Raw genomic sequence first — 15,759 nt, 5'->3', positions numbered from 1 at the left:
ACGTAACCAACATGTGTCGGTGTTGTCATGGCACCTCATTTTCAACAACAGCAGCAACAACAAAAAAACACACAAAAAAACAACGACAAACCAAATGAATTACAACGTGTCAGAACCTTGGCGAGTGCTCTTTTTGCTGCTCTAGTATGGAAACAGATTCCTCGTTAGCTTTACAAACACATTGCTACAGTATTATACCATATGATCAATATATCTGTCTCAGTAAATCGAGGCTTTCCACTGCCCAAAACGACACACACCGTACCTATGAAACCAACAGCAAAAAAAAAAAGCATTTGCCAATGTCTATTTACATAGCCAGAAGATAATATGGACATTCTCCTAGGTTACCTGGAATCTTTTTTTAATCATCTATCTCTCTTTCTTCCCCTCCCAGCAACATCTGCAGGAGTTTTATAAGAAACAACAGGAGCAGCTACACCTGCAGCTTTTACAACAGCAGCATCCTGGAAAGCAAGCAAAAGAGGTGGGTATCTGTTTCAGACCCGTAATGGCCTGACAGTGGAAGTGGGAGGGAATGTGCGTACCGGGAAGAAGTCTAGATGATGTCTGTTCTGGCTGTCTCACTCAGTTCGGTCTTCTGGTTAGCAGCCGTGGTTTGGGGGAAACCTTCCCGTGTTCCTGGGATTCCACAGACCAAGCTAGCTAATCCAAAGCCAGTGTTCTCTAATGTTAGCTAATGGTTCACCCAGTGTTACAGTGTGTGCCTTTGATGGACAAAGCACTGACACTTGTTACCTGCCGCTGGGGGAGACTTGGGGAGAAATGACGAGGGGGGGGGGGTTCTCTCCCTCCTTCTAAAACATGTAAATGGAGGGACGTGACGTTAAATAGCTCAAAAGCCCGGTTTGAGCCGAGAGAGAGGACCGAGTCACAGGGTCTGCTGATTAATGAACTGCTTCTGTGGGTTTGGGCCGAGTGCGAGGAGCAGAAAAGTTAGAGTGTGACGCGCTCATAAATCACACTGACAGCCCGCCAGTCTACCGGGCGAGGCTCGCAGTCTGTCACAGGAGCCGAACATCGTAGCATGCCGCGCGGGGCCAAATCTAAACAACACTTGGGGAAGCAGTTAAATTGATCAGGAAACGGTATCGCAGGAAACGGTATCGCAGGCACCCTTTCCCAGACACATCTCTCTCCCTCTCACTCTATCCCCTCCTCCCTCCCTCCATCTCGCTCTCTCTATCTCCCTCTCACTCTATCCCCTCCTCCCTCTCTCCCTCCCTCCATCTCGCTCTCTCTCTGTCCCTTCAAGCGGCCCAATATGTGGACCGTACAGGAAGCTGCTGCTGACCTCCCGGAGGCTTTGTTTCTGTTTGGATTTGTGAATAGAATTTTCAGCCCTCCGTCGCCATCAAATATGGAATAGAAATCGCTCCCTTATTTCTCCAGAGACGGCGGGTCCAATCCACATGACTTGCTCCATTATGCAGTCTGTTTTCCAGTGAGCGCATCACAAGTTTTACCTGCCCCCCCCCCCCCCCCCATCCCACCCCCCAGGCTAGAAAGGAAAGGGTCTTCCACTGCAGCATGTCTCTCTGTGAAGTGTGACGTCCTCCACATACATCCTCAGGAGTGTCTCTCCACAACTCGATGGCCACCTTGGTCTTGTGATTCTTGTCAAGAAAAGTAAAACATTCATCCTAGACTCTCCTATGATAACAAGCCTTTCCTTGAGCAAATTAAAACAAATTGCAATGGAATATGATAGCAGAAAGATAGTGGAGGAAAAATAGAGGTGGACAGAGAGAGAGAGTGAGAGAGAGAGAGACAGAAAGAGGGAGAAAGAGAATAAGAGAGGAGGGAGAGAGCGATGTGGAGCTAACAGAGCCAGTTGTATGATAGCTCCAGTACCTCCCATGTTTCCTAATAGACCACCAGAGATCTCATCAACAGCCCACTGAGGACTAAACATGTTTAGCTGTGGAAAAGAGGTGCCATTAAACTGGTAATGAAGTCATGCTCAGTTCTTGGCATGTTTGCTGTTATAGAAACGGATTATACCATGGTGATACACAGTTACCTGTCTTGATCGACATCTGCAATAACATCAGCTTCTAGTTCTGATTTACTGTTGTATTTGTGTCTGCTGTGGGATAGTACTGTCATGATTAAGCCACAAAAGTCTGGGCGTTTTCCCCCCCCTGTTTTTCTGTGGTTGCTTTGGCAGTTGTTTCTTGTTGTTGTTGTTGATGTTATTGTTTAGCTCGGGCTGTCTGGCTGGCCCAGTGGTAAACATGGTTGGGGGGGGTAATGCTGGTGTGCTCAGTTGCTGTAAATCTCCCAGCGAAAATCTGTAAATCTCGGCCCCATAAGCTGTAATAGACCATCAGAAAATGCAAGACAATTAACTGTCAGCTGTGGGGGGGGGGATTGCCCAGGGCTTAATATCATACAGAAAACTCATCTCATCGCAGTTTGGAGGGGAGAGTGCAGTCTATCAGCCCAGTGTGCCTAGCTATGCCTCGTTCAGCAAGAGGAGGAGACAGAATAGAACAGGAACTAGGCATAAAAAGGAGGCGAGGAAAAAGAGAGAAAGGAGAGAGGAAGAGAGACAGGCAGTAGTTAAGATCATGGAAGGAGCACCGGCAGCATCGGCAATGCAAGTATCCTCGTTGTCGGTGTTGGGCGCCCACTTTCTTGTTAATTTGTGTAATTTGTGCTCCTTTCCTCCTCCACTCCTCCTCCTCCTGCTCCTATTCACTATAGCAACAGCAGCAGCAGCAGCATCAGCAGCAGCTCGCCGCCCAGCAGCTCGTCTTCCAGCAGCAACTCCTCCAGATGCAACAGCTCCAGCAGCAGCAGCACCTGCTCAACATGCAGCGCCAAGGCCTGCTCTCCCTGCCCCCGGCCCCAGGACAGGCAGCCCTCCCCGGGCAGACCATGCCACCAGGTAAAGGGGTGGCTGAAGGGAGTGAAGGGGGAGAGGAGGAGGAAAGGAGAGAGCCTGGGGCTTCTGGGGCTGGGGGGCTATAGCGCACGTGACTGCCGGCGGCCACACCACTCTATCTATCTCTCTCGCTCTCTTCCCTTTTTGTTTCTACCTCTTTCGCTCTCCCTCAGCTCTGCCTGTCTCTCTGTCTCTTCCCGTTGTCTGCGAGTGTTTTTTTTTCTCTCCCTCTATTCCCTCGCTCCCTGCTCACCCCTCCCTCTCTGGGTTGTTGTTGTTGTTGTTGTTGTTGTTTACTGCCTGTCTCACAGTAGGCAGCGAAGAAAAGAGACAAGAGGAGCGGCTTCCATTTTCTCTCGCCTCGCCAAGAAGTAAACACGTTTACCAAAATGGCAGGGGATAAAAACAACAACAACAACAACAACAAGAAACAAAACGAAGGGGGGTTAATTACCAGTGTGGGGCTGAAACAAAAGAACAATGCTCTGTTTATCTAGCTAGATAATAGCATTTGTGCTAACTGAATTCTGCTTCCTCTATGAATGTAATCCAGAGGCAGCCAGTGTGGATCGATGCCCGTGGATCCCCTGTAGATTTCATTGTAACACTGCATTCTTATTAAGCAGAACCGCTGACAAGAGATCATCCCAGTTAATCTCTCAGTGTAGCCGTGTGCCATTTGGTTAAAAGACTAAGCCTGAGAGGTGTATCAACAAGTAAGTTAGAGATGTATGTAGGCAGTAAACAGGAGGAAGTTATTTGTGTTGGTTTGCGATGACTCTGTGTTTACGTAGTCTACAATACATCATCTCCGGGCCTAGTAGTGATTGTGTAAATGGATTGTAACTGTGTTGGTCCTCCTTCTCCCCTCTGCCAGCTGGACTGAGCCCAGCAGAGCTCCAGCAGTTGTGGAAGGACGTGACCGGCGGTGGCCACAACATGGAGGACAACGGCATCAAACACGGCGGCGGCGGCCTGGACCTGACCACTACCAACTCTTCCTCGACTACCTCCTCTACCCCTTCCAAAGCGTCACCTCCCATCTCCCACCACTCCATCGCCAACGGCCAGTCTCCCGCACTCAATTCCAGAAGGGAGAGGGAGCGAGAGAGGGAACGGGAACGGGAGAGGTACGGAAAGTGAGCTACTCGTCCGCCACCCACTACACAACACATTGTAGACACAAAAGTTAGGACGCACAAAAAGCTTGTTGTCGGCTGGTAGTTGTTTGTTGTTGGCTTTTAATAATGTACAAATACATTTTATATCTGTCTATAGAAACTCCTGATCAAAGTCTTTGCCCCCCCCCGTTTAGAAAATGAAAAAAAAAAAACGTATTTGTTCCTGCCGGGTTGAACGTGATGTTTTGTTTGTTTGTTCAATAGTTTATTAGTGTCTTGGTAATATTCAAAACCCAGCCTCGGCCTCCCTAGGGACAGCGTAGGATGCTATTGAACACAGTTACTTACACCATATCAAAAGCAAGGAGACGAAGACACCGGCAGCAATACACAGCTGTGCGAGCAGAAAGCGAAGGCAACCACCTCGTACATTAAGTATTTAGTGGCTCTATCTTTTGAAATTACCTTGCTGCTCCGCTTGTCATGTAAACAAAATACGTGACGCCAAGGTGGTATTTTAGAATGTTTGTCCTTGTGATGCCTTTGTATGTGGTTCCGACTGTAAGAAAACACTGTTCACATATGTCTATCTGGTTCTATGCATTATTCAAGGCTCTTTCCTGCGATATATTAAGAATGTGGCGCAGTGTAGCGGTGTGGAGAGACTTCGGTGGAGCTGGATGTGTTGCGTAATTGGTTTAAAGTAGATGCTATCTGCTACCGCCACTAAAAGGGGGTTGAAAAAGATATCTTTAGAAGGCAGATGTTCCCCTAGAGGAGAAACAAAAACAGGAGGAGGAGGGAGGGGAAAGAGAAAACCCTTTTTTATCTGTTAGTGTCCCCCGGGGGGGTGTGGCGTCTCGTAATGATCGAACACGGAGTATTGTCAAGGAGAGATGCTTACTAACACACAGTGGATCGATGGAGGGAAAGCCTGCCTGTAGAAACCGTGTGTGAGCTCTCACACACACACACACACACACACAAAATCCCCCTCACACACACCGACACACAAACACACACACACCCTCCAACCCGCCAAATACAGAAACAAGTGGAGCCGAAAGGTTAAACCGTCACTTTTAATAGGATGTGCTGTCTACTCGGGGTCATAACTTATTTGGGTGCCATTATCCAAGCAGAACCCCCTCTTGTCCTCAAAATAACATAAATTACGGAGAATATTATTAATCTCGTGATGAAAATTATATGGCCGTCTGGATTTTTCATGTTTACTTGAAAGCCCTCCGTTGATCGCTTTACAAGATGAAGAAATAGGGGTCGGGGGAAAAAAGAAAAGGAAATTGGTCCCTCTATGAATGGGTTAGCTGGATGGTTTTTCACGCGTTGCTTAGGGGTTTGCAATAACACTGGATCAATAATCAGATGTTAACCATATTGCTAGGCCACCCGCCCTCATCTTTTCTCCCTTCTGTTATTAGGAACACGTTAGTCCCTTTATAGTGCACTACATTTAGCCAGAGTAGCAAGAGCCTCATGGGCTCTGGCCAAAAGTAGTGCACTATATAGGGAGTAGGGTGCTATTTCAGATGCAGACAGTAACTTCCATCCTTGGCTTAATTAGGCTCCTTCCCTCCTCCTCCTCCTAGCATCCTTGGCAGGTGAACTATTCAATAGAACAGGGCTGAATTGACCTGCTTTGACCTGCTTGTCACTGATTGTAACCTGACAGCCACCAGCAGCCTCAAGCCATTATGGCTTTTTTGATGAATCTGACGCCAGTCTACCCTTCTCTCTCTCCTTCTCTCTACCTCCGATCCTTCATTTTTTTTCTCTCTCTGTCTCTTTCTCCCTCTCTGCCTTTGTCTCTCTCTCTCTCTCTCTCTCTCTCTATCTATCCCCCCTCTCTCTTTCTCCCCGTTCTCTTTCCCTCTCCTCTCTTCTCTCCCTCATCTCACTCTTTCTATCCATCGCTCCCTCCTTCTCTCTCCTTTTCTCCCGCTGTCTCTCTCCCTCTCTCTCTCTCTCTCTCTCGCCCTTCTCTCCTCAGCTCATTACATGAGGAAACCGGAGCCTCCCACTCCCTCTATGGTCACGGGGTGTGCAAGTGGCCCGGCTGCGAGAGCGTCTGTGAGGACTTCGGACAGTTTTTGAAGTAGGTCTTATTCTGAGAATGTACTCTACGATGTGTCTTACTCACCTCCCCTTTCCTGTACTCACCGACCTCATATATCATCATATCTTAGCTTACACCGTGAATTTACTTCATGACTGTGCATTACGTTACAGTCTCCTGTGTTAATACTAAAACAAAAAAAAACGACAAGCTCGATGACAGTTGCGTTTAACAACCACGGGCCAAGACAACGGCCCCCATGATATCCGATGAAGCTTCATGTCGCCCAGCCAAGCGCCTCTCGTGCCTCTTTCCCACAGCAGAAACGTCGTCTTATGTTCCATGGTATAAAAGTTGCCATTCATCAACTAAGATGAGCTTAGCTGCTGTACATATTTTGTTTCTGAGTAATGAAACTGCAGAGGCCTATTCTGGGTTATTTTCCACAGTACCAGAGCGGCTCTTTGCGAGCTTAATCGAGGGGGGCCCAACAAAGAGATAAACACGCTTGCATCTCAGTGGGGATATTTGAACGTGTAGATTGTATAGACTGTCAGGCGGCTGGCTACATTAACTCTAGATGTAATTGATCTCCGATTTACACCCAAATCTCCTCTTCAGCGCACAGAGTTGCCTGATAGGCTGGTGTTCAGCCTGATAGACTGGTGTGCCTGATGGCCTCAAAAACGAATGGCAACTTGTAAGGACGCGCAGGGGGCCCCACAATGGCTGCATTCAGTGTTGTCATGGCGCCTGCGGACGGACTGAATGAACTCTTCATGCTCCATCAACAATTTAGTTAATTAGCTCATTTGTAATTGGTCTGCTTTGTTGTCTGGGATGTTAGTGGGGGACATCAAAAGGGGAAGGTGTTCGCTAGTGCCATAGATTACAGGTTATCACGTTGCCACTCTGGAGGAGCGAGGCTCTTTCTCTCTCTCTCTTCATTCGAAAAGAGAGAAAAAGGGGCCGAAGCGTTCATTGGAATATTCTAATTAGATTTGTAATTAACTGAGAAATAATGATCGCGTGGAGCGTTTTCACGGGTGTAAATGTTCATGTAAATCCCACACAAACTCTTTTGAAATTGGGATATTGTTCTATTTTGGGGAGGCGGATTCTTCCTTTACATTACAGTGCTGTAACTCCACAACAGTGGTTCTGTGATGACATGGAAGCCCACTAGGGCCAAACCAGAGTTGTAGGATTTAGGTCAAGCAAAACCAAAGGCAGTAGTTTGGTTAATTATACAGCCGTCTGTAGCACCAGCATGTGCATTAGGGCTAATGTGTGTCTGTGCAAAGAGAAATGACTGAAAGCCAGACTGGCTTAATATACAAAACCTCTACAGACCCCACAAGTGAGACATACAAGACATTTCATGTGCATTATATCAACGCCTCTGTTCAACGGACAGGCCAACAATAGACGCACCTTTGAATTCATTATTTACAGGTGTATTTATATGGATATATGGATATGATGGTGGATCATATATGGATATGATGGTGGATGTCGCGAGCAGAGATTTGCTCGGGGAAAGGCAGTATAGTCAATATTATAAGGTTGCATTATAAACTGGGTGGATTGAGCCCTCAATGCTGATTGGCTGACAGCCGTGGTACATCAGACCGTATACCATGGGTATGACAAAACATTTATTATTAGTGCTGCAATTATGTTGGTAAGCAGTTTATGATCGCAGTAAGGCACCTCGGGGGTTTGTGATATATGGCCAATATACCACGGCTGTGGTACAAGGGCTGTGTCCAGGCACTCCGCGTTGTGTCGTGCTTTTGTACTGGCCATATACCACACCTCCCTTATTGCTTAAGTATATTCTGGTGGAGGCCCTGGAGCAGAGGAGAAGTTTACCTTGCAGCTTGAGAAAGATGTTGGCTGTGTGTGAGACTGCATGGCTATAGCAGATTAGTGGTCTATAGTCATGCACTCAACCCGCTACTGTACATTGCCTTCCATGTAAACACGGCTAAGTATGTTTACTGTATGTGTCACGCTCTGACCTTAGTTCCATTTTTATGTCTCTATTTTGGTTTGGTCGGGGCGCGGGTTGTTTTTCAATGTTTATTTTTCTATGCGTTTGGCCAGAGGCAGCGTTGTCTCTGATTGAGAACCATACTTAGGTCGCCTTTTCCCACCTGGTGTTTGTGGGTAGTTGTTTCCTGTTTTGTGTTTTCACCTTTCGGGACTGTTTCGATTTTCATTTCTTACATTCACTTTGTTATTTTGTATTTTCGTGTTCTGTGTTAATAAATGATCATGGACACTTACTACGCTGCGTTTTGGTCCGATCCTTCCTACTCCTCATCCGATGAAGACGAAGATCGTTTCAGAACTACCCACCACCAACGGACCAAGCAGTGTGGTAAGGAGGAGCAGAGGGTTCGGGACTCCTGGACTTGGGAGGAGATATTGGACGGTAAGGGACCCTGGATTCAGGCTGGGGAAAGCTGAACTGGAGGCGGCAAAAGCGGAGAGGCGACGATATGAGGTAAGGCAGCGCAGCAGGCACGAGAGGCAGTCCCACACGAGGAGATTGGCGGAGTCAGGTGATAGACCTGAGTCAACTCCCTGTGCTTACCCGGAAGCAGCGTAGTACTGGTCAGGCACCGTGTTATGCGGTGAAGCGCACGGTGTCTCCAGTGCGCGCTCATAGCCCGGAGCGCTATAGGCCAACCCCCCGCAAGTGCCATGCGAGAGTAGGCATCCAGCCAGGGTGGATTGTGCCAGCCCAGCGTGTTTGGTCCCCGGTGCGCCGTTTCGGCCCATGGTATCCTGCGCCGGCTCTGCGTACCATGTCTCCGGGGTGCTGGGAGGATGCTGTTCGTCCTATGCCTGCCCTCGTGCCGGGCGAATGTGGGCATTGAGCCTAATGGAGAGATGCGGGTGGTAAGCACCAGATCTCCAGTGCTCCCCCACAGTCCGGTTCGACCTGTGCCTGCACTCTGGAGGGGCCGGGCTAAAGTGGGCATTCAGCCTGGAGGAGTGGTGCCAAGGCTGCGCAGAGCTCCAGTGCTCCCCCACAGCCCGGTTTATCCGGTGCCTCTTCTAACCACCAGGCCTCCTGTACGTCTCCCCAGGAGGGCCCTGTGGCAGTCTCTGCGTCTTCTCCTTCCAGAGTCTCCCTCCTGTCCGGAGCCGCCAGAGCTGCCCGGCAGTCCAGAGCCGCCAGAGCCGTCCGTCAGTCCGGAGCCGCCAGAGCCGCCCGTCCTGTCCGGCGCCACCAGAGTCTCCCGCCTGTCCGACGCTGCCAGAGTCGCCCTCCTATTCGGGGCCCGCTGCAAGGGTCCCCAGTCCGGGGTCGGTGGCGAGGGTCACCGCTCCAGAGGCGCCACCTAAGTGGGCCAAGACTAAGGTGGAGTAGGGTCCACGTCCCGCGCCAGAGCCGCCACCACGGATAGATGCCCACCCAGACCCTCCCCTATGGCTTTAGGTTTTGCGGCCGGAGTACGCACCTTTGGGGGGGGGGGGGTAGTGTCACGCCCTGACCTTAGTTCCTTTTTTATGTCTCTATTTTGGTTTGGTCGGGCCGTGAGTTGGGGGTGGGCATTCTATGTTGTTTTTCTATGTTTTCTTTTCTATGCGTTTGGCCTGGTATGGTTCCCAATCAGAGGCAGCTGTCTATCGTTGTCTCTAATTGAGAACCATACTTAGGTCGCCTTTTCCCACCTGGTGTTTGTGGGTAGTTGTTTCCTGTTTTGTGTTTTCACCTTTCAGGACTGTTTTTGTTATTTAGTATTTTCGTGTTCTTTGTTAATAAATTATCATGGACACTTACCACGCTGCGTTTTGGTCCGATCCTTCCTACATCTCATCCGATGAAGACGAAGATCGTTACAGTATGGACATCTTTATAGCTTAGTTTCTCATTTAGGTTAGGGCATAGGTACACAGTAGGCTATAAAACATGTGACTGTATATATTCTTTAAGAACAGTGTAGAAAAAAGGATTGCACAGATATACTTTACAGTAGGCATATACTTTACACTAGTAGACTAGAAAGAGGCGTTGCAGGCAATTCTCTGACAACTGGTATAGTATGGAAGGGACCCTGCTTAAAACAACTGTCTTTACAAAACAGCCTTAAAGATTCTGGGTGAGACTCCACGTCGTTGCATCCAGCCTGCGAGGAGTCAGGTTCATGTACTGTAACCGGCACATGGAAACAGACAGCAACAAAAAGACAGCGTGATCCTGGCAGAACAAAGATGGCTGCTTGTCTGCCTTTCCTTGGAGGAGCTATCGTCTGTGTCAGGGAGAGCCTTTTAATGTTTTCGGAGATGCCACTCATCTCCTCGGCAACAGCCAGGTACACACACACTTTAAAAAGGTTTACATAAAATAGGTGTCAGAATCAAATGGCACTTTAAGACGAGAACGCGAGGAAGGGGGGAAACCTAGGTAACCTGATGGTTGGTTGCTGGAGGTATGAAACACAATATCATGCAGCGGGCGCGTTTAGTCATCTTTTGTTGTGTTGCGGGTAGGAAACTTGTCAAGATCAGCATTTAATAGCTCTTCAGTGTCTCTTTTATGTGTGTTCACCTGGAGAGCTAGCCTAGAGGTTGGCTGGCACGTTGTGTTAGCTCTGTAGTTCAAATGTAATATTAGCGTGGGAGTGTTCGAGGGGGTGTCGGGGGCGTGTGTGTGGGCCTGTGCGTGCATGTTGATGCATGTAAATGTATGTGCTTCTAAATAGTTTTGAGGCGCGTGCATTTTCAAGGTTTGGCAGGAATGAGAATAACTAACTTCACACACAGATTTGTTCTTTTAGATTAGTGTTACAGTGATATGTATACATTTCCGGGCATGGTACAGTACTCTACAGTGCAATCAATGGAGAAATATTTGATTCATTCACATCACATAGCTTTTAATACTCCATTCTGTTTAGTATTATTATATAATGCTTCCTGCTCTGTTCCCTAGTTCTGTATTGATTTGCTCTCCCTTCTGTGATCACACACACACACACACACACACACATCCGAGAAGAGTTAGTTACCGTTTGATTATCATCTCCAATTAAACATCCTTCAACCCGTCAGCCCATATATATTCATACCCACCATCCAAACCACCAGCATGCCCCGACCGCCAACCCCTCAGAGCAGGGTCTCCCTAAATCGATGCACCTCGCCGTCTACACAGACAATTTATCTGCCTCCTCACTTAACTCTTCCCCTCTCCCCCTCCGACGCCATGTCCCCCTCTTCCCCCTTACCCAGCAGGCAGTAGCGTCAGAGAGAGACATGGCAAGCGGAGAGAGGGAGAGGGAGAGAGAGAGAGACGATAACCTGACCGCGAGTGTCTCTAACCGTTGCTTAATTAAACCCACAAGGCAGTAAGAAGCCCCCGGATAGGCCCCCTTAGCGCTACTCTGCCAGACGTCTGGCTGGGTGTGACAAGACCTTTAAAACTGAGGGCATTACATTAGTTATGCATATGCTGCTGTCTGGTCTGGTGTGGGTCTGCAATGTGTGTTTGTGTTACTCTGCGCCATGCTAGACAGTCAGGGAGGATGGAGGCCCCGGCCTAGCTAGCATGAAGGGTCTGGGTCGACGAAGCTGTGATAGGACACATGGACAATTAGGCACACCATACTGTGTGCTTGAAGGTATATTAGCAGGCTCTTAGAACTCTCAGTGTATAACTTCAGTATATTGTGTGTATATTTGTCTTAGTGGTCAGTGAGGATACAAAATGGACAACATAATATGATACTCCATAGGAATAACTATCCCAAAGTGTATAACAGCCACTTCTCATAAACTAGGAACCTTTGCTTTGTTTTTGTCTAGAAAAACCTGCTATACTGCTATACTGTATTAGTGTGGCCTCTCTGTCCCTGAATCCCTGCATCTGTCAATCTCCCCAGCTCTCCCTCTTTCTTTCTGCCTTCCTGTGCTATTGGACCCATCACATTGGTTATTCCCCTCTCAAAACAAAAATCAATATGCCTGTAAAGTGACCCATAAATTATGTGGTGGCTCCAGAAATGTTTGTTCAGAGCTGTCTTTGTGAAGGCGTCCGGCCTCTCTTCCCTCGCTCACCTCTCTGTTTGTACTGCTCTGAGTCTGACTGGGCCCGGCTCATTAGGGGATATTCTGGTGACGATGACGGATAACCTGTCTCTCTCTCTCGCTCTCTCTTTCTCTCTCTCTCTCTCTCTCTCTCTCTCTCTCTCTCTCTCTCTCTCTCTCCCCCTCCTTCTCTTTTTATTGCTTGTTGTCTCTCACTCTCTCTCTCACTCTTTCTGCATCTCTCGCTGTCAATCTCTCTCCCTCACACCATCTCTCTCTTTCTCTCTCTCTTTCTGTCTCTGTCTCTCTCTCTCTCTCACTCTCTCTCTCTCTCTCTCTCTCTTATACTCTTTCTCTATTTCCCTCTTTCTTATTAATGCATAATAGCAGAGCTTGCCATTTGAATATTTCATATGCAGGCCGTAATCTGTTTGTAATCGCCTTGCTAACTGGCCAGCAGGAGAAGAAGAGGAAGACAAAAAAGGGATCATTTGAGAAAAAAAAAATGGTCGGAGGAATATCGAGAGGCCTTCTGCAGCTAATTCACAACCTCTCCCCTCCAACAGGAGAGAGAGAAAAAACACAGGCTGCTTGTCTGTCGATGAGAGGGAAACTTAATAAAGATTTGTTGTATTTTTTTGTATTTGGTAATGAAGGATCTTCAGGGATAGTGGGCCAGCCCACTTGGTGCTTTTGAAGTAGCTGTAATTTATGACACACGCCATACATCAAGTGCATAAGATAGCATTATGAGCATTGAAATGAAAAGGGTATTTGCAGCATTAGTTCCCTCTTCCTGCGAGGGACGTGATTAAATGATTAATGAAATGCCCCTTTGCATGCGCATTCTGAAACAGCAATTAGACACGGGCTGGAGAGACCCACCAGTCCAGCCTCTCCCCCTCCTTTTAATGCTATCTCATTCCTGATTCATAATGGAACATATCTGAGCATTAGACCTGAAATGGTTACAAAAGCATAAAAAAGGAATGAAATTGGAATGGTTTTAAATGTGCCCGGCCGTAATTGAAAGGTACTGGGCTATTGTGATTACAAATGTCCCATTCGGTGCTTTGATTGGCATACTAAGGCAGGCTGGCGACTACGTTTGTATTGTTTAGCATTTTGCTGTTAAACAGTAAATAGGAAAAGACTATAAATATAATATATGGTGAAACGTGTGTGTGTGCATGTATGTGTGTGTGTGTGTGTATGTGTGTGTGTGTGTGTGGTGTGCGTGTGTGTGTCAGAGAGAGCGATTTAAGCTCCCACTAATGCACTGGAGGCAGTGCTGTAAATGATCATTGAAGGGTCTGCAAGCTAACCTATAATTACAGGAAAGAATGTGGCAGCTCTGGCATTTCATAACCATGTCTTCTCAAAGCCCTCTTTGTGAGTTTGTCACCAATGATAATTCAGATAGAGGCTCATTACCGAACATCACAACACTTTAAAAAACCTTTTTCGCCTTTGTAGCGTGGTGCAGGGAATAAAGGTCTATTTTAATGGCGAGGTTCTTTTGTGTCCTGCAGACAAAATCCAATCAAGACGAACCGTCATCAACTGTTATGGCTGTCTGCTTTAAAAAAAAATCTAATGAAGGAGATACAGTCTGCCGCTGAATAAATGCTGAATAAATGCCCACTTTGGAAGGGGAGCATTTTTTTAAATGTTCTCAACGTTAAATTGCCTTTATTGTTTTCTGTAAATGAATTGGATACAAACCCATTGTGCCAGACCAGCATCTTTTATCCTCCATAGAGTAGTGCTCTGGGTAGTCACTGACTCCCATCCACACTACAGAGGGCCTATTGTCATATTGGAGATGCTTTCACTGTTTTATATCAGAACCACATGCACCAGTATTACATATCATTTCAGAATGATGTTGACAACAACAACATAATAATAATAATAATTTATGATAATACATAATTTAATAAATAATCATAATAAATAATCACATTTTTGCATTTTAATAATTTAAATTACAATGCCTGATTTTATGAATTTGTATGCATATAACATCATTAACGACTTCCCTCCCTCCCTCCCATCTCTCTCTCTCTCTCTCTCTCCCCCTCCCTCCCTCCCTCCCTCCCTCCCTCCCTCCCTCCCTCCCTCCCTCCCTCCCTCCCTCCCTCCCTCCCTCCCTCCCTCCCTCCCTCCCTCCCTCCCTCCCTCCCTCCCTCCCTCCCTCCCTGTCTCCCTGTCTCCCTCCCTCCCTCCCTGTCTCCCTGTCTCCCTGTCTCCCTGTCTCCCTGTCTCCCTGTCTCCCTCCCTCTCTCTCTCTCCCTGTCTCTCTTCCTGTCTCCAGGCACCTTAACAATGAGCATGCTCTAGACGACAGGAGCACGGCCCAGTGTCGAGTCCAGATGCAGGTGGTACAGCAGCTAGAGATACAGGCACGGCTCTTTTAGCATTATTACATTGCCATTGATTTCTAATTCATTTCTACGTGCCTGTTTGTGTGGCCGGCTGGGACAAAATGCAGCACACTAAGAGGTGGACACAAGCACACCTACCAGAAGCTTATATAGCGAGACCAAACAAAGGAATCCTTGGGCCCGCACCAAACCCATTGTGACTGTTTTAATTGAATTAAGGATGTGCTTATTTTCTCTCCTTTCCAATTAATAACGGAGTGCATCTCTCCCCTTTCCCTGCATGTTAATTAAATGCACTTTGCACCTGACGAAATCTCCTGAAGAAGGGAACTATTTTTAGTAGGTGGAGCGTGACCTTATTAGCGTGTCACTCTGTCGAGATAATGAGACCGGTGATTGAACGACATTATTACTCAGCATCCACAGCATTCCCACATTGCACTGGATTTACACCACGGCTGTCTATTTTCCTGAACTGGATTTACAATGTGGTACTGACAGTCAGGCCTGCTTTAGGCCCGGGGTAGCATGGACAAACAGACATGCTCTCCGAGTTCTAAGTTCCCACACACTCTCTCTCTCTCTCTCTCTCTCTCTCACACACTAAGCTGGCTTGATGCTGATCTGAATGCTGCCCAAGCGTTCCACTATAAAGTTGTTTTCCACTCCGACAAAACGTCTAGTTTTTATGTTGTTGGGGTTTTGGAGGGTCTTAGAACAACAACAAAAACAATCATTCTTATTTATATGTAAAAGAAAACTAAAAAGTATTGGGTTTTTTTCTTTTCTTTTTTTTTTGTTGCTGACACCGAACCTCGTGTTTACAGTGTGACCAATTACCAGTCGGCGTGTGCTCTTTTACGTCCTTCCTCGCCTCCTTTTTTCCCTTCACTCCATCCCTGAGAGCCGTCACTGGTAATGAGGCCCAGTTCAGTCTAGTCCAGTGTTGCTGGATGCTGCTGCCGCTGTCTTAGTGTTGTAGCTAGCGCAGGAGGAGTGTAGTTCAGTCTGTTCACACTGCCTGGTCCCTGTCACTCCCAGTGAGTTAGATTGATGATAGCAGATTGCAGGGCCACTAACTGGACCTCCAAGGGAACAGGGGGGAGCATGGAGGCGGGCCTGGCTGGCACTCTGTTTGAAGGACCCCTTCACCTCTTGGCAGCTGTTGGCTAGGGTCCATCTCTCTAACCGTGTCCACAGGACTTTGAGGAGGCACTC

General features: G+C 47.5%; 1 protein-coding gene across 13 annotated transcripts in view; it reads left to right on the top strand.

Annotated features, from left to right (window-relative positions):
- The window catches only part of LOC109896783 (forkhead box protein P2), a 112,221-nt gene that overhangs the window by 79,042 nt on the left and 17,420 nt on the right, over positions 1 to 15,759 (top strand). For 7 of the 13 annotated variants that reach the window (XM_031831938.1, XM_031831934.1, XM_031831933.1 and 4 more), the window contains 5 exons: positions 398 to 487; positions 2,731 to 2,914; positions 3,789 to 4,050; positions 6,044 to 6,148; positions 14,472 to 14,559. In XM_031831938.1, the coding sequence (XP_031687798.1) occupies positions 398 to 487; positions 2,731 to 2,914; positions 3,789 to 4,050; positions 6,044 to 6,148; positions 14,472 to 14,559 (729 nt within the window). The remainder of the gene's footprint in view (positions 1 to 397; positions 488 to 2,730; positions 2,915 to 3,788; positions 4,051 to 6,043; positions 6,149 to 14,471; positions 14,560 to 15,759) is intronic. The other 6 variants (XM_020491132.2, XM_031831939.1, XM_031831936.1 and 3 more) reach the window with 1 other exon arrangement.

This window comes from Oncorhynchus kisutch, linkage group LG9, assembly GCF_002021735.2.
Source record: "Oncorhynchus kisutch isolate 150728-3 linkage group LG9, Okis_V2, whole genome shotgun sequence".
NCBI classification, from domain to species: domain Eukaryota; kingdom Metazoa; phylum Chordata; class Actinopteri; order Salmoniformes; family Salmonidae; genus Oncorhynchus; species Oncorhynchus kisutch.
Note: the sequence above shows the minus strand (reverse complement) of the source record. Positions and strands in the feature narration are given on the sequence as shown.